The sequence below is a fragment of the Apostichopus japonicus genome, chromosome 10 (genome assembly GCF_037975245.1).
Source record: "Apostichopus japonicus isolate 1M-3 chromosome 10, ASM3797524v1, whole genome shotgun sequence".
Lineage (NCBI taxonomy): Eukaryota > Metazoa > Echinodermata > Holothuroidea > Aspidochirotida > Stichopodidae > Apostichopus > Apostichopus japonicus.
Window position 1 is genome coordinate 2,999,157 of NC_092570.1, and position 19,420 is coordinate 3,018,576.

Sequence of the window (19,420 nt, forward strand, 5' to 3'; positions counted from 1 at the left end):
TGATTCCTGGCAACCAGTTCATAACCACCCATGCACGACTGAATACGAATATAGATATTAGCTCAGTTGATATATTGAATATTTTGTACAATTTGAGCATAGAAAACAAACTAATTATGTGAACAAACGCAACGCTGAGAATCATTATTTTTTTTTTTGTGCATACGATAGTCATGCTCAATATCGCCTGCGATTTATAGTATATGTAAGCTCATGCCTGTAGCTAGGCGACGACACATGGGACCATCCCTTCCCCATTCCCCCTCCTGTGCGCGCGTTCAACATGTTTATGTCGATATCATATAAGCAAGCATCGGTTATTAGGCCTACATCGCATGTCATCGTATACCGTACGGTCCGTCAAAGTTTCGCAGTATACCGCGGGATGCTAATGTAAACAACGAAATGTCTTACGTAGATAGAGAAAATCACAGTGGCGTAGGAAGGTACTTTTGAGTGGGGGGGGGGGGCTGAAGACTGATGGCCGGCCTGGGGGAGGGGTCTAAGGGGAGGGGGTGTCTCCCTCCCCTTTGGAATTTTTTGCATTTCCAGGTGGCCTCAGATGCAATTTGGTGCAATATAGCACACTTCAACACCCACTCCATTTTGTAAACTTAATTTTGTATTTTCACCTGGCCTTAGATGCAATTTGGTGCTCCAAATGAGATTTTTTTTCTCATTTGGAAATGAAAAAGGGGTTTTCTGACTTGCGGAGCGGGGGGGCGGAATGATACTTCCGCCCCTCCACATTTTTCACTGGGGGGGGGGGGCTGGCGCCCCCCCCCCCCCCCAGCCCCCCCCGGTTCCTACGCCCTTGGAGAAAAAGCATGGAGGTCCAATTATGTCAAAACTATCTTTTACATTAGTCATGGCGAATTAGGGACTTCAGCCCCCGCCTCCTACGCCTATGTGTGTAGTGTTCGGTTTCGGGAATATCTGCTATTTTTTTCATTTCCTTCAACGAAGTTTTATAATAGCCGTTATAAGAGGTTTTAATATTTGTACACCAATAAATTTACTGTGTCTGAATTTTCGAAAATTTCTCACCATTATTCATCACACTTCCCTCTACTCGTGCAATTTCAGAGCTCCCAACTGACCCGCAATTCGCGGGTTGGACCCGCATTCTAACACCCAAACCCGCTGACCCGCGCAAGCTTCCGAACAACCCACATTGTAATTGTCAAGTATACATAAAACAAATTGCATTAAATTTTGACTTAGCAACCATCATTTCTTTAGCATTTAGCATAATAGAGTATAAAACCTCCTTTGCAGCATCATTTGAACCACAAATTAGCCTATATTTCTTTTCATTGGGACGAGCAGCAAACATTTTCATGCCGCGGTAAAGAATGAATTATCACCTACTATTCAATTTATTGATGTTACACACAAAAAATGCATATTTCTCAGAACATTTTGGGTGACAAAAGCCTTTCTAAGTGCCACCATTTTACATGTAGGCATCACCAGGATTCAAAAAAAATTCAAAAGGGGACGGACCCCTCCCCTTATACCCCGCCCCCAGGACGGCGATTTGTGACATGGACCAGATTTTGCCTTCTCAAGAGTTGGGAGCTATGTTGATGGAGGGTTTCCTATAGTAGTTGTCCATAGATGAAATTTTGTGCGACATTATGATTATGTTTAGAAGTGAGTTTATTCACGAGAATGTGAATTTTCAAATTCTGAACAAATAATGGGCTTAAAACTTTGAAAAGTGGGGCTGACGGATATTGTGGGCCGCGACGTAGAATCACCTACAAAAGCAATGATCCACAGGTCATGCGATGAGGTCGAACATGATTTGTGACTGGTGACAATCTTCAATGAGGTTATGGATGAAAAAAAAACTATTGGGAAATACTTGGTTCTCAGGCAAAAAGTGTACATCTGGTTGGTCATTTTCAAGCCAGAGAAGTGCCATTTCCGGTGATCTGGGGGGTATTAAAACCAGAATTTTTTTGGTACGCTGCGCGCCAACAGATGGTGGTGCTCCGCTTAGATAGTAATTCGCGCCCCCCAGGTTAGAAAATCCTGGATACGCCCCTGACTGTGGCGTTTGTTCCATTCAGGCAGCAGATTGGCATATACTGATCACATCGAGGAAGTTTAATTAACACCAACGAAGAAGGATATACTTATTAACGTGCGCAATATTGGGGATCCACACAAAAAGTTTGGGATCCATCTAAATTTCCTATCTTGAGAAACCGTGTTTAAATGCAATGCATGGATGACACACCAACACCCACGACATAGTGACTGCAAAAGTTGACACAATTGAGGCATTAATATTCAAGGCTTTAATTTAATTGTAGTCTGAAAACAAACATGAGAATACAAAAGTCAAGGCGTGAGAAGTTGTTAATTACAAGACATACATCTGAGAAATAAATTGACAAAATGGGAAATGATATTCCAATACAAGGTTGTATGTTCTATTTTTTGTATGGCTTAGTACAGCACTTGTTGCAGTTTAAATGGTGTGACCATTACTTGATTTTTTTTTAGCATATTTGTGCACCATCATAGCAGATTGAAGGGCATGCATTGTATCTTCTCTGACCATGCAAAATAAATGATTACGGGCTTTATTTATTAACCTTCCCCCTATGAGTTAAGTGTCACAATTGGTAATTAAAACCTTGAGAAAGTCTAACAATTACAGCGATTATAACCAAACGAAAACCCATACTTATTGTAGACCTACCACACTCACACAACAGAACTACCAAGCCTAACCAATTTTGCATAGACAAGATATGGGCTCAAGTTCTTCTTGTCATAATGAAATCGATAAGGCTAGCTACCAGAAAAATGACCGTTTGCAGATAAAATTTATTTAAAAACCCCAGAAGAAAAGAAAACTTCAAAGAGTTTGTATTGAACATTGCACATGCAATGTAAGTCCCTACTCTGTTACATTATGGTCTATTGTTAATGAAAAGCAACAAGTGACCTTCAGACATCAGACATAATAATTATGACAGTATTTTTATATCACATTCGAATTAATTCAGTTATATTACTGCAAAATCTTGTTTACTGATACAAAGAGAATGAAACTGACATCGTTTGGAATGTAGCAGAATACCGAAGGTTCGTCTTTGCCTTCGGAAAAATACAAACAGTCAGTAAATATTTACAGAAAATTCTCTCCACGAGATGAACTTTATACAGAATATTTAACAAACTTCAAGGTGATGCTTACTAGATCAAGACCTTCCAAACATTTTCCACTATCTACAAAGAAAATATAACGTTCTGCATATTTTACAAAACCAGAATCATCAATGTCTTCTTCGTTGACCGTGTCATAGTGGTAACGGTTACGGTTCTCCTAGAAACAGTTCGAGAGATTGCTGACTGCTTTGGGTCTGATGTTACTCTCTAAGGGTAAGAAGTCATCTACTTGTGTACATATATGTAACTGATCAATTTAAGTTTAAATGTAAAGTGATGGAGGGGTGGGCCCCAACCAGAATCATAGGGGTGAACTTTAGAATTTGGTTCCCTCAACCCCCGTCCCGCTTTTGAAATCATGTGCATGCCACTGTTACAATCTTGTACTTTCTTCTAGTTAGCTAAGTTACTTAACAAGCAAACTCATGAAGCAATGTTTGTATTCAATAAAGTTAGTAAATGAACCTTCATTTTGCTTGCAAACCTGAGATCTTAATACCTAACTTTATCAACTCTTCTTTTGTAAAACTATGGAGCAAGGTACCAGGGGATGTTCGTTCTTGTTATCATTTCTTTCACTTCCATTAATTTTTGGGGTACTTTTGTTCTTTCTGTACCATATTGGCTGTTTTTATGCACTTCTTGCATTTTATTTTCCATATGATTTTGCATTTGGTCTTTCTTTTTCCTTCTGGTATTCTGATTCTATCTTTGCTTGTATCTGCTCCCAATTTACTTCGACCTGATCGGAAAGAAAGAGAACAAACAAATAAAATAATGAAATGGTAGTAATGTTAATTTTTACGAGTAAATGGCTGATGTACCAGTACCATAGCTTCAACATGTTGTTTTCATCAACTTTACTCAATTCTAACTTTCTGAGACTAATAAACAACAGTGAATATATTCTTTTTAATGATACTAATATGTGAATTGTTAGGTATTAGTATTCAAACAATTTGGATGACTTGTCATCTGTTGAAGTTTAAATTAAATTCAGAATATTCATTTGCTGAGATTCAAATCAACTTTCAGTCCTTTTTGTTATTAGTTTACAAAAGATTAGTTCTAGAAAGTCACATCAGACAAGCCCTTTCAGAGGGTAATAGGGGCATAAGTATGTGGAATAGGTTGGCTAGCCTAACACATACAATTTAGACAAGCCAATGGGAAACTACATCTTGTGGACATTAATGAAAATATTTCCGGCGCTTTGCAAAAGGCTAATCCACTGATGTGACCTGTACGCTTTGAAATCTGGTAGACTGAACAAAAACTGTTTGTGTGTTTTTTTGAAGTTTTTTTGTTTGTCTATCAGATTTGTTTATCACATGCACATCTATTGTAGGAAGTTTATAAAGGTGATGCTTTATTTTACATGTATCCTAAAATTATAGGACGACTGATGCATTAGGTGAGCCAATCTTCATTTGAATATTAAGTTTTATGTGATCATTTACAGAATGCAATGTAACAGATCATAATTAATTCATTACTGTTTACTAGTCCAAGGTAGTTTTTTTTTAGCAAACTGTTTAGTGAGTAAAAATGCAACTTGTTGGACAACTTCCAAAATAAAGTTTTTTTAAGGGATGATTCATGAGAGCCATACTAAAATTTGAGTCAAAACAGTTATTAAGATGAATTAAAAACACTGCTCCTGTTTGGCAGTGTGAAAGCCTCACTCTGTCAGCATGTTTCAATTTGGCCAATGATGTGGGTTATTTAAGTTTGGTGAATTTTTACAAAAGTATCTGGCAACAGTCGAGTGAGTAAGCTCGTTTGTGGCAGTTGAAACCCGAACATACCATGATTGTTTTCCTCACTATTCTATGAATCATGAATGGAAACTGATAATTTTATAAGAATATTTTCAATTAATTACACCAAGAAGTCAGAGTACATTAACAACTAAACAAACATTAAAATTGTATCACTTCTTTTTTTTCAAGAACAAATTTCACAGCATTCATCATGCAAGGAAAGTAAAGCTTTTTTTCAAATTCTTTTAAAACAACAGAGATTCACATTGAATGTACTGACTAAAGGACGGCTAAAACTTAAAAGAGGAAATACTTAATTAATTAACTTACCCCTTGAGCAAATTGCAAAAATCTTTTGTTAGTCTCTACTTTGTTGAAGCTGTTGAGAAACTTTTGCCGATATCCGAGCACTGTATCCACGTGGGTTTTGTGCTTCACAGCTAACTCTAAGGCCCTGGAAACCAAGAGATTTATTTGAAATTGATTACAGTGGCGTAGGAAGGTACTTTTAAGTGGGGGGGCTGAAGACTGATGGCCGACCTGGGGGAGGGGTCTAAGGGGAGGGGGTGTCCCCCTCCCCTTTGGAGTTTTTTGCATTTCCAGGTGGCCTCAGATGCGATTTGGTGCAATATAGCACACTTCAACACCCACTCCATTTTGTAAACTTAATTTTGTATTTTCACCTGGCCTTAGATGCAATTTGGTGCTCCAAATGAGGTTTTTTTCTCATTTGGAAATGAAAAAAGGGGTTTTCTGACTTGAGAAGCGGGGGGGGGGGGGGGCGGAATGATACTTCCGCCCCTCCACATTTTTCACTGGGGGGCTGGCCCCCCCAGCCCCCCCCGGTTCCTACGCCCTTGTACAAATATATAGCTCATCTCTACCTATCTGAAAATATAGGATAGCTATTCTCCATTTATGCTGATCTACACCAAAAGATTTTTTACTTAAACATGGAATACAATTTTTATGATACACTGTCAGAAATACACTTGTGCTTCTCTAATCTCCATTAGACAGAGAAGAAAACTCCAAAATTAAATTAGTTGGCAAACCGAACCGCAGTAACAAGTTCTGTAACAAGTTATAACTTGAGTCACTTTCTTTGAAAAGTGAAGTGACTCATGTAAGCTTGTTCAGTGTTTCCCTCTAGAGATAAAAACTGTGACTCAGGCCAGTTACTCTAATCGTGCCAGTAGCTCATATCCAGTCAGTTGCTCGAATCAAGCCATTTACTCCAATCGAGCCAGATACTCAACTCGGACCAGTGAATTGAATCAAGTCAAGAAACTAGCAGGAAATGATTCAACTTTGACCTTAAAATGATTAATACTTGATACAACTCTGCTGACTCCCTCAGATCTTTAGCAATAAACTGATAATACTATCTTTACTAGACCTGCAAACCACCAAAAAGTGTAGAACCCGAAGATTTCAAAGAGAATTGAACCTGAAGAATGGTCCCGGAAATCTGGAGATTTTGACAAATCGTTCTACCCCCCTGTGAAACTCATTAATAATATAACCAAAAAATATCCATTACCTCCATGTAAATCTTGAATTCTTGGTTTTTCCCAATTTTAGCAAGTAAGAGTTTGGGAACCCAAACGTGAGACGACACTAAAAACTGTGAGTCTCACGATAAACCATCAGAGTTGGCAGGACAGTGTCTTTATATAAACGAACGGTATTAATTCATAGAATTGATGTCTTACCTGTCCCAGTTGTACAGGCTGATGTTCATCATGATAGCTCTGAATATCAAGCTGGCCTGCAGAAGCATACCCTCTGCGTCCTGAGCATTGCCGCAAAACAGAGCCATTTCGGCCGCTCTGCATTCCTTCAGGGGGATCTCCTTGATGTACAGAATGTACTGTACTTTGTCTACCTGTATTATTAATAAATAAATAAAACAAAGAAAGATGAAGACAAAAATTAAACAGTGTACTGCAGGAGGCAAAGAGAGTATAGAGCCCCTGAAATGGCTCATTTATTCACAGAATCAGGAGTAATGTGTATTCAAATTGAATTGAATTTGAATTTATTGTCCACAATCGGAAATTTGGCTTACACAGGCCGTAAACGAAAGCAGAAAAGAAGAAACGAAAAGCAATAGTATTACTATCAATATACTGTGATACACATACAGTAATACAAACATATATACAGCAAGTCCTACAAATAAGAAACTTATCTTCTCACTTGTGAATTAAATATATGGATAGAACTAGGCACAAATGAGTATCTGTAGCGACCCCTAAGTGTACGTGGTGGGCATAAACGCAGTCCAGAGCAGTTGTAATTGTAGTGCTCAAACAAAGGGTGTGTTAGGTCTTGCATGATTTGTTTCACTTTATTGCAGACCCTCTCATGATACAAGCACTCTAACGAAGGTAAGTGAGCACAGATTACCCGCTGAGCAACTTTCCTAGATTGCTCAAGCATCTTCACATCGATGGCTCATTTATTCACAGAATCAGGAGTAATGGCTCAATCGAGTAATGAATAATGAATAATGGCTCAATTATTCACAGAAATAGGAGTAATATGTATTCATTGGTTCTCACCACCACAGAATTTTCCAACACCTGCTTTCATCACCTTCCATATCAGTTACCCCAAGTAACTCAACCATCCCCTACCCCTCACTTTTTGTTGGGAAATAAAAGCTCATAACTAGACAATCTATCTCCACCAAAGTTTGTAGTTATGCATTGATAAACACATCTTAACCAGATCAGACTCATGAATTTGACTAACTTTGGCTTGTATTTTAAAAGAGTTGAGGAAGTGCAGGTAGTAAGGGGGGGGGGGGGGCGTGGATGGGGTATAAAATTATAACAACTGTTTGTCATAATTAGCAAATTGAAATCCTGAACCTTTTGATGGCATATCTCATCAGAGAGAACAGATTAATTTGGTCCCTTCCCAAATTCATTAACATATCGAGTTGTTGAAGTCGTTAAAGCTTACCATGTCCACTGCAGCATACGCAATCTCTGCGGTATTAAGTTCCTTTGCATAGGACGCCATTGCAGCCAGACAGCCCCATACAGCCTCATCCTGGGAACAAAATAACAAAGACTTTCTTTGTTAAAAATATAATTGCAGACAATTAAAACTGCACATTACCAAAGAAATATCATGTAGTATATACATAAAAATACATACATCACCACTGTATATTCTAAAAAAATAAATCATCTGGTGGCCGTGGTGGCCAATTGGCTAAGGCGTCGGACTCGTCATCCAAGGATTGATGGTTAGATTCCTGCCTAGTTCATTACGTTGTGTCCTTGGGCAAGATGCTTTATCTCACTTGCCTCTCTCCACCCAGGGGTTAAATGGGTACCTGTGAGGTAACTTGTCATTGGGCGCAGTATATAACTGCTGCCGCCTGGAGGGATCGTCTCTGGGACAGGTTATCATTGAGCAGGGGTACTATAACTTATAAGCGCTGTGATATGGTTTACCATGAATAGCGTAGCTAAATGCGTAATATTATCTGTAAGCCCGACAATTTTATCAACCATGAATGATTCTGATATGTCATGACATCAAAAAACGAAAGGTCTCACCTTAACAAACCGACACAGACGTACAGCATCGTCCCACCTGCTGCTGTTGACAAGCTCGTAGAGGAGGACCGGATAAGGGGACACGCCGGTGCTTACTAGAGCCCCATCAGCTCTGCGAATGGTGACGTGGTTTCCAATAAAGTTGACTATTTGAGGACTGTTCCCAAAACCACTTTAAGGATGAAAGTAAAAACAAGGAGGGTAAGTGAGGAAAAAGCAAGAAGAAGGAAAAAAACATGTTACTAAAAGTTAAGAGGAAGCTTCCTGTCTCTTCATTTCCCTACTTGTTATCATTCACCCTACAGAGTCTCACTCAGTAATGTTTGTGATTAACATAACACAACATTGCTACATATTTTTCCAACAAATAACCTCATATAGCAGCATGAAAGTATATGTAAAATATTTGCTGACCAGAAACAATGCACGACATTATTTATCACATCCAAACCACAATCAGAAATGTCCAGAATACCTTAATATTCAGTGTTAAACTAATAGCGCTCTTTTCGAGATCCCATAGCAACAGATATATATACATACATAGCCAAATAACGAACAAATTTCCATGGTAACCATTACCTGGTGTCTTTAGAAGAGACTGTTGACGACAGGAGTTCCTTATCGACGTAAACGGCATTCGGGTAGTACCAGACGGTAAGCTTACCATCCTGTAGGGCTGCCAGCATGTTAGTCTGGTCATTCCAGGCTAGGCTATAAATCATTGTACCTAGAAAAGACATTAGGTTAGCATGTTAGTCAGGTCATTCCGGGCTAGGCTATAAATCATTATATCTAGAAAAGATATTAGGCTACCATGTTAGTCAGGTCACTCCAGGCTAGGCTATAAATCATTGTACCTAGAAATGACATTTAGGCTAGCATGTTAGTCTGGTCATTCCAGGCTAGGCTATAAATCATTGTACCTAGAAAAGACATTAGGTTAGCATGTTAGTCTAGTCAGTCCAGGCTAGGCTATAAAGGCATCAGTGTCAGAGTACTGAGTATCTTTCTGCTTCAGAGGAGATAATCTGAGGTGAATTTTGTTCTCAGTTACTCCATCCTTGTTCAACTCCAAATCCTTTGATTAATGACACAATTGAGCAATAATTTTGTGAAACACAAAAAAAAATGTGCAACTGCAACAGTTAACAGTATATCAAATGAACACATCCAACATTTCCCTTGTTAAGATGCATCATCCAGCAGACTGCAATCCACAATGTTTTACCGATCTACAAATATTAATATCACCTGCTCTTTAACACAAATCATAGACAGGTAGTGTGTAAAGCAGTAGTGGATCCAGGATTTCTCAAAAGAGATGGGCTGAGAGACAAGTATTTGTAGATACCAAAATTACAACTAAACAGTGGAGGGATTACAAGGGATATGAAGATATTATTGCACCATGCAACCAGCTTTCTTTCAATTTTTCCTTTAAGAATTGTGGGTGATAGAAACTAGTTGGAATACACTGTATCTGATGGCTTGGCCATTCAGATGATGCTTAATACACACTCACCTAATTTGACAACTTTTGCTGGTTTCCCAAAGTTTCTTACAGTCGATAAATAAAGATCTCTGTTTTTGTCGATAAGAGCCAGCCTTCTCTCTGCCGGTGGACCACAGTGGTCAAGGTGTACCTCAATAACTTCCATCTACAAAAACAAGAAAAGAAACAAGGTGAAGAATACAAAAATGTCTCTTAGATATTTTAAGCTTCCTGATGAAATGCAACCTGAGTGTGGGCATGTGTTGTACATCTATGAAGAATTGTTCAACCATTACTATGAACTGTGTGAGATCTTTAAAGAAGAAAACACATAGCGCTCAAACATCTTGAGAAATAGACCTGTTTGCTCCAAGAATTGGCAAGATCTAGTTGTTTTGTATCTTCAACAAAAAATTTCCCGGCTGAGACAGCAGGTGTGTTTGTGAATAATTTAAGTTGTCCACAAACTTACAAGATGCGACAAATATTGAAGATCTTTACGACATGAAATAATACAGAAGTTGGACTGTTATTTCTTCTTGGATACTGTGTCCAAAATGCTGTATCTTTTACCATTAGAATATCATCCCTCCTTGACTAAACATTATGGTGGGCCACTGAGTTTCCATGACAATCTTTGAGGAACTGATCTCCTTCATGAAAGATTTCAATACCTCTTCTCTCGTACCATATGCTTTATCCAGGTATGAGCTCAGGAATATTGAAGTGCCTGAAGGAATTGGGAGGTAGTGTGATCTATGTCCTGGGGAAGGGTGTCTAGGGTGTTGGTGAGTCCACTCCCCTTTGTAGAAACATTTGCAAAAGTATGTTCAGATGGCAAATCTTTTTGGAGCTAACATCTGTGCCTATTATTCAACCATATTTTGGTAATGGTAAAATTTGTTATTTGAACCAACAAAAATATTTTAATATGGAAATGTTTATAATGCTGCTTTACCTGGGCGGCACTCAAAACTGCCAGGCATAGCCATCGCCTGGTGTGAGCACATCCTTGCTTTATCTATCATCTCATATCTGATATTTATGAGTGATATAAAACTTACCTTATGAGCTAAAGGTTTACTTTCCAGAGCTTTTCCTGTATTCGAATCAAAGAGATGGACTAATTTCTCGTCCGTCTTGTCTCTGATGGCCACCGTGTCGTTGCTGATGGAGAGGGTTAAAGTGCTCAGGGTATCAGGACGCATCCCAGCATACTTTGGTGATGATACTAGCCTTCCCTAAAAAAGAATGAAAAAAAAAAATCATTTCTTATTAAACTTTGCAACAACCAAAACAATATTTACAGTGCCTTTTGTATAATTATTAAAAACATTAAAAATCATTTTGCACAGAATCAACAGGGAGATAGCAGGAAATGATTAACTCCCGCTTACTCCCCTAACTCCTTCCACCTCTTACCACCTCTTACCAGCACTGAAAGGTACAACTGATCGACTTCAAAATTATAGCACAATAAGTTATTCTCAATTTGAATCGAAATATATCATACTTACCTCATATGTATACAGATGTAAGCCACCATTATCAACGATTCCAAAATGTCTGCAAGGCAATCAAATGGAGACATTATGAAGAGTTCGTTTATGTTAAGTACTGAATATAAGTATTACACATGCGGGTGCTTTGAGAGATATTTTCCACGATATATTTTCCACCAGATAGATAAACAATATCATCTTGGTTTAAGTATCAATAAAATAAAAAGGTGAATCATATTTTCAAGAGGAAACCATCTGTTTGAAGTAAAACACCAAAAACACAACTTTTAAGGAAGTGAATCTTTTGTAAAGAATGAGTGTGAAACCAGTACACTTATGAATACAAGATAGGTTGTGCTCTAGTTACTCAGCTGTCTAAAAGTCAAAAGACAATTTAAAAAATGTTCCTTTTGTTTTTGGCATATTTATAAACAAACGAGAACAGTTAAAACTTTTGTTATCCAAAGAAGAAAAGCAAAACTAAAAACTAAATTGTGGCATATATATTACCTCTCTGCTTGCACAATAAGTGTTACTGTACCATCCTTGAGGTCAAAGATCATAGGAGTATTCCAGTTTCTGGCACTAAAATAGACAAGAGGAAACAAACCCAAATTTTTTTTAAAAGAGATAAAAAAATATTTGCTTTTTGCTACAACATTTTCATTATCAAGTGGGATACATAAATTGACCTATATAAAAATAACATACAGTGTATGTGAACTGAACTAAACACTTAAACATAGTAATTTTACCATAGCATCATGTAGCTGGTTAACTTGGGACATTATTACCTTCCATCATGCTTGAATGTCTAGAAAATGCAGTAACTTTGAAATATTTACAACAATATGTCTGCTAAATGAAATGAAGTGATTTATATCTCTAAGGCAATGAACATTGGATAACTGACTGGGAAAACTGTAAACAAATTTGAGAAAGAAAGTATTTGTCAGAATGGGATCTGAAGCTGTCGCTGGTTTGAATTATGATCATGCCCAAATTACAAGTTTTGCTCTTTTTAAGTTCAAATTATATCTGTTTAGCATTTCTGAAGTTTAGTACAATTCTGAAATTTTGGCTCATTGCATTTACACAAGGCATCTGCAAATAACATATATCTTGCCAAAACATAGACCTGCCATTCAGAAATGTGATTAAAATCACCTTGACTGCTTGCATACAAAACACTTTAACTTTACATCGATGATATACAACCTTCTTCCTTCCACTAACACTAACACTTTCTTAGTGTTGAGATTAAACATCACGACTGCCTACCTGTAGACGTAACACTGCGATGATGTTGCGACTATCAGATATTCATAGCTGAGGGATGTCTTGATGATCCTGTCACGGAACTCAAGTTTCTCCTTGGAATCATCTATGACATTCCTCACTTGAATCGTCTTCAGAGAGACGACGACAACTTCAAAATTTCTCCACTCCATCCTCCTGTCAAAATATGAAACAGATGAATACTCAACTAGTTGTGAACAATGGCACTTTAAAATACAGACAACAAGTAGAATTCGTCTGGAAATTTTACCTTCAGATTCTTTTCGTACTTCCACAGTAATAAACGTCATTATTATAACGTAATTGAATGAGTTTCCACATGAAACAAGAAAATCAGTTTTCAATGTAGAGAAAATCAAAATCATTTATAAATAAAACGCTTGACAAGAATGGCAAGTCGTACGTTTGTCAGAGACAAATATAATCATTAGTATTCACTAATTAATATTCGTAGGGAGAACACCACAATCATGTTTCGTAGTTTTGGTCAAATTATCAACTGCAAATCCTATTGTTAACAAATATTTTATATGCAAGGTCCAAATATAAGGTCTTTTTTATAAGCCCCCCCCCCAAAAAAAAAAAATTACTGTTGTTTTAAATGTATCTTATCAACAGAGTTTATTAGGAAAGTATATTGATCTCCTCGCTTGGATCTCAATTTGCCCATTATTCTGACAGAATTTATAAACAACAAGGTTTCAAAAATCAAAACTGGTGCATCAGTTAAACTCAAGTAAGACAGATAATTCCAGCATACTGTACCTCTCAACTACATGAGCAAATATAACATGTCCATTGCCACAGGCTCCAGCCACTTGCGTTCCATCTCCACTCCATGCTATATTAAATATGCTGCCAACGTTAGGTTTCTCTAAAGCGTACGACCACTACAGTTGATAAGTAAAAAAGATGCAGAATATCAAGATATGAATGGAGAAGAGGACATTTATTGCAACGGCACTTCTGAGAAGACCATCTATGATAGGTCAGTTAAGAGTGATGGACACACTGTGGATAGTGTTATTGTCACAGACCATCCTTTACAACTTTAACATAATGTGTCATGGTAACTTAATGGCTAGCTCTCAATATCCGGATATTTTTTGTCCATCTCCATAGCTACCGGGATGATCCCAACCTCTAAACTATATCTCACCCCTTCTGACCAGTCAACTGCATATTTAAAAACTACTAAAGCTATTACGATTTGATGTTCAGTAATAGTGTCTTTCCCGTCATATCTCTACCATAAATTTGATAATCTTCACTTGAATATGTTGTAAAGGATAATTTCCACAAAAGAGATGCTACAGTGGACTCTTTGTAATAAATAAATAAATAAATAAATAAATACCAAATTATGAGTGGTTAAACCATCTACAGATGTATTAACATGTCCATGTATTGGATTAACCTCTAGCTATTTCTGACTTTCAAGACTAAAAAACACTTTGCTCGTTAGTTCAATAGACTCACCCCGCTCTGGTCGCAAAGCCTCAGGGTGTTGAAGGATCCCACGGCGAACACTTGTCCATCGGGAGCCCAAGCCACAGAGGTGATTGGGTAATCATGAGGGTGGCTGCTGTAGACCTGACGGCCGTAGCTATCCCAGATACGATACTTGCAGTCTTCACCGCCAGAGATAATCAAATTATTGATCGGATTCCAATCGACTTTTAAGATGACACCGTCATGAGCTTTCCACTATAAATATAAATGTTACAATGATGATCACAGTAGCCATGGCAACCATTGTTTTGGATAGGTTTCAATTTCATCAGAATGAATTTCAAGAAGCAAAACTTCAAGGGAAGCAATCTTTCATTCCGAAATTGACGGCAGGGTTTGAAAGCAAAAATTTTGCACCTCAGTTTCATAATAAGAGGAATAATTAACACTCTTTATCATCCTCATAGTATAATGTGCATATTTACATATTAATTGGAGCCATATAAATACACATTAAGAATTAGCACCTGGCATTATATTTCTAGCGTTAGGTCTACATACTGTTATGGTCACATAGAAACAGTAAAAGCAGAAGGTGAATATAAATAAGACTTCCATGAAAGTCAGAGTGTGAAATTTGATGTTCTTGCAAGACGTAAAGGCAGCTGTTTGTATTACCATGGTAACATGTCCAGCCAGTCAAATTTCCTTCAGCAGGAAAATGTATCGCCAGTTGGTTGCAGTAACGTCAAAACATGAGTTTAAGCCTACACACACATGATACTGTTACTTGGGCCTAGCATTGGGTACTCTGTTATCGCCACAACCTAGGGATAAACTTAAGTTGTTATTGTCATATGAACCTGCGAAGCACGTCACTCACTAACTGAACCTGTTGATGTCAGACAAAACACTTCACAGCACTTGATGGAACATCTTGATGGAAACTGGAGAACTATAATGTAACTTGAATAATGAAATGGCAGCAGCTACTTGAGAGAAACATTTGATGGAAAAAACCTACTGTAAAAATTTTTGGGGAAAACAAGAATTGCTTACTTGAAGAGGTTTGGCACTGGCTTGCATTGATTTGATGATAAGGTGTCTGCCATTGATGAGAAGTATCTGATCAGAATCCGGTGACCAAGCGATGGAATAAACAGGAGAGCCTGTAAACAAGAGAAAGAAGACATCATAACTTAAGCGATCAAAAAGGAGAGTAGATTGCCTTTGAAGTTACGAGAAGGGGAAAATCTCAGATTTGGTTCAGGAAATGATCATAGAATGTGTGAGCAGTTTTTACTAATATTCAACCAAAATAAATACTTAAATGAGAAGCATGTTTGACTGCCCCATTCCCAATCTAACCCTTCCCCCCTCGCCAAGGAAATTATTATGTTATACATCTCCTTCACCTCCACGAAACTTATATTAATTAAACATATTATTTAAACATATGAAATTGATATTAATTAAACATATGAAATATTGTGTGTTTTACCCTCAAGTACTAGCTTGGTGTTATGTACAAAGTGTAATGAACAATAAAACTTTCCACTGCATCTGATTTTGATCATGAAAGCATAAATCTGAAACAAAATTTTGTGTACATTCTTCACAAGAGAACAAGAAACATAAGTGACTTAACAGGTACTGTACTTTTCCATGGTAGCAAAATTTATGATTTATGATTCAAAAAAAGAAATGTGGACATTTCACACATTAATTTGTATGTCTTAGTACCTAGTGTCACAATTTAGGCCAGACATTTTCGTAAGATATAAGGGAAACGGTAAATTCTGTCATTTTCAATTCTACCATAGCAGTGAGAAATTACGAACAAAATTTATGCTAAAAGAAAATATGGAGATACAATTTGATAAAAGAAAAAGCTAGGTAAAAGAACAGCAAGTTTTACCTGTCTGAGCTATAGTTGACCTCAGCATTCCACTGCGAGACCAAATTTTCACTTGGCCATCTTCACCAGACGTTGCCATGGCACTGCCATCATAGCTCCATCTACCACAGAGCACTGCACCCCTGTGAGCATCCACAGACTTTTCGACACGTCCAGACTTGGATATCAGATGGTATTTACCTGCAAAAACAAATAAACAAAAGCAAGGATTTATATGAGATGTTAAGAACTATATGTTCAATTATAAGAAAGTCTGTAAATCCTGATGATTATTGTCAGAATTATCAGTTTTAATAGGTTCTAATAAGTTGTTTTGGAGTTTAAGGAGCATCCAACACTAGGGGAACTAACACTGGATAGAAATTTATGTAGCCGTTACTCGGTCACATATGGAAACCTTAATTTAAAAATTTTGGACAACAGTATCCTTGGCATGTATACGGTTTTTTATATGATAATTCAGCAGCAGTGCTAGTTTCACCTGAAACAAGAAATGGCCAATCACACATGTTACATAACATTATAAAGTCAATCCTAAGGGTGGAGTAAGAACTGCTTAAACCAACCAATATGGTCAATAAGGACGTTGTTGTTGATGTTGATGTTAGGACTTTTCATAGAAACAGATACCTGGCTACCTTTACACAAAGACAGAACTTGATGAATATAAGGGTACACATGTTACTGCAGAAGATTACCTGGACTTTTAAGTTTGATTTTCGCTAAAAAGGACAAAAAATCGTAAACAGCACTAATTACCATCGGTCGCAGCTAAGACGAAGACATCTGCCTGTGACTGTTTGCCCTTTCCACCGAGCGCACGAGGAAAGAAATGGATATCAGTGGCGTATATTTCGTTTGGCAGTTTAGCGAGGGTGCTAGTCTCATCTGACACAAGGTTCCATTTAAGTATCTGATGGTCGTCGCTGCACGAGTAAAGCTCCTCCGACGTTGTCCAAGCGACGCAACTGACGAGTTCTGAATGTTCACGGCAGTCAAGGTAAAGTGAAAGCGAAAAGAAATGCTGCACTTAAAGACTACGGAAAGACACAAATGTACCCAAATTGCAAACATTCTTTTGGTTATATTTGGACTGTTAAGTGATCTTCATTCTTCTCTTGACAATTGTGTGAAATTCTCAAAGTGCTTAACAAAAAGCAAAACAACCCTTTTATCCTCCTTCAACAAAGAAAACAATAAACTTTGTTCTTTCATAATTTTTCCAATGATGTTTAGTTATATAGAAATTTCCTGCAGACTGAGAAGTTTTACTATAACGATTGTCATCTGGTTCAGACACAGTTTCAAAAAATAAAAAAAGATAGAAAACCTATAAAATGGTAATAAGAAGATTATGAAGGCAAACAGCATCATTCAAGCTTTGAAAATTGTTCATGGATATCATGTGATAACATATATTCTGTTATAAACACTTCAGGTGTGCTAATAGCACAAATTGATACAGGTCGTTTGCTGACATTTAGCAACTTTGGTGGTGGATAACAAGCAACATTTTTGTTATGAAAGGAATGAATGGGAGGCTGTGAATAGTCTGCCATGTGCCCAAAACTAAGTTAGTGTTAAGCAACGTCATATTGCAGTAGGATTTGAGGTTTCTGTCATTTTCTTTATTAATTTATTTTTTAACATTTATTCATGGGAGAGTCCCTGATTATGATTTTATCTCCTTCCTGATTTTGTTTCATCAATACACTTAATTATCTTAGAAGACAAACCAGATTATATTCATGAAAATCAATAAAGGATATGTTTTGGTTCCTTGGCAAGAGAAGTCTTCAATCTCATTTTGCCACTCAACTCTGCTCACTGTGGTCTACCTAGAATGCACACAATACTGTATACCTGAAAAAATTAGAGTAAGAGAAAATACGAGGTAAACATTAATTTACATGATAGTTATATAGTTGGCATGCATTACATTGAGACATTAAGTTTTGTTAATGATTATCAAAGTTTCATTAACTTAGAAACAGAAAGCAAGCCTATCATGGCATGGGTAATAAGTTACTAGTTTGAGAGAGAGCATCATGGTCCCTTTTTGAATACGAATTCCTGTTGGTCAACTTGTTTTGGAGAACACTAAAAATAAATAAATGGATCTTTCAAAATAACAGTACATTTTGGGCTGCATAACAGAACTTTTACAGATCTGCTGAGTTGTCGTGACACATTGGACCTGTCTTGCACAATGATAGGAATGAGGTAATATAAATAAATTTCTGGAGTGGGTGATCAAAGAGGTAACAACACAAATTTGGAAAACAATGTTAAACAAACTGGTGTGATAACCAGAGGTAGAGGCAGAAATGGTAGATGTGGGTGTCCTACCTTTTGGAGGCAACATGATTTGCAATCGCACCTCACAGCGGGGGTCAAGGGGCCCGTCTCCAGGGCCCTTGTGAGGGTTAAGGGGGCAACACTTTCTTAGAAACTTTGCATCTTTGAGGTATCAGTGGGTAAACTGCAAACTGTTTAGTTAGCCAATACGAGATTTAATTGTTAAGATTAGGGAAAGTCGGATATCAACAATATTGACAACATTGTATAATTTCTGTAACTGTATATTTGAGAAAACTTTGCCTGGCTTCATGTATATTTTGCAAACCGTGCATGGAAAAATAGGACGTCAATTTGCTCAAGACGGCTGGCTGCCTAATCCCCGGGTGATAACAATATATCAATTCGACCACAATGTGCAGTTAGCTTGGTCCTTGGTTTTAGACATTTGACAACCAGTTAAAGCTAGCACCGCTACGGCACTAACGTTAGTAATAGTCCTAGCTTAGGCCTCGCACTATTAAGTATTATTATTAATACTAAGCCTAACTGGCACGGATGCTCTACTCTAGCCAGTACGTAAGGCCGTTGGCTCAACTTCGCCCGATAGCCTAACATTTTTACTCATAGGTAAGCATAAAGCTACATGGAAGCAGTGAAATAACATACTTTTTCTTGATCTTAAGCGAATAAGTTAGAATGAAGTAAGGTTTCCTTCATAGTTAAAGTTATTTTGAGTTTGTCGTTCCACTGTTGTGAACTGCACAGAAACGTCTCTGACTGTTTTTGCGGAATGTGAAATTGCGCAATCAATGCTGTTGGTCTCTAAGTAGAAATATTAGAAAATATATTTGAAAAAGTAAAAGTAGTCATTTACTTTAAATTATGTTTTTAAAGAATAATATACCATTTTTATAGTACATTAA

General features: G+C 37.4%; 1 protein-coding gene across 1 annotated transcript; it reads right to left on the reverse strand.

The window, feature by feature from the left end:
• Positions 1-2,290: 2,290 nt before the first annotated feature.
• On the reverse strand, positions 2,291-19,324 carry LOC139974743 (intraflagellar transport protein 80 homolog). Its single transcript, XM_071982127.1, has 18 exons — positions 19,164-19,324; positions 17,964-18,059; positions 16,956-17,178; positions 16,197-16,376; positions 15,338-15,447; positions 14,306-14,533; positions 13,592-13,716; positions 12,809-12,982; positions 12,038-12,112; positions 11,543-11,591; positions 11,090-11,266; positions 10,056-10,191; positions 9,113-9,260; positions 8,531-8,702; positions 7,926-8,015; positions 6,668-6,840; positions 5,283-5,406; positions 2,291-3,931 (listed from the first exon to the last, which is right to left on the reverse strand). Exons 2-18 carry the CDS (start codon positions 18,000-18,002, stop codon positions 3,839-3,841), a joined length of 2,316 nt encoding a protein of 771 aa, XP_071838228.1. The 5' UTR covers positions 18,003-18,059; positions 19,164-19,324; the 3' UTR covers positions 2,291-3,838.
• Between the last annotated feature and the right edge of the window lie 96 nt (positions 19,325-19,420).

Coding starts and splice junctions, on each gene's coding strand:
- LOC139974743 (XM_071982127.1), bottom strand. CDS start 18,002: ATGAGATTGAAGACTTCTCTTGCCAAGGAACCAAAACAT. Junction 15,448..16,196: donor GTCAACTATAGCTCAGACAG/GTAAAACTTGCT, acceptor TCTTGTTTACAG/GCTCTCCTGTTTATTCCATC. Junction 14,534..15,337: donor CCAGTGCCAAACCTCTTCAA/GTAAGCAATTCT, acceptor TTATATTTATAG/TGGAAAGCTCATGACGGTGT.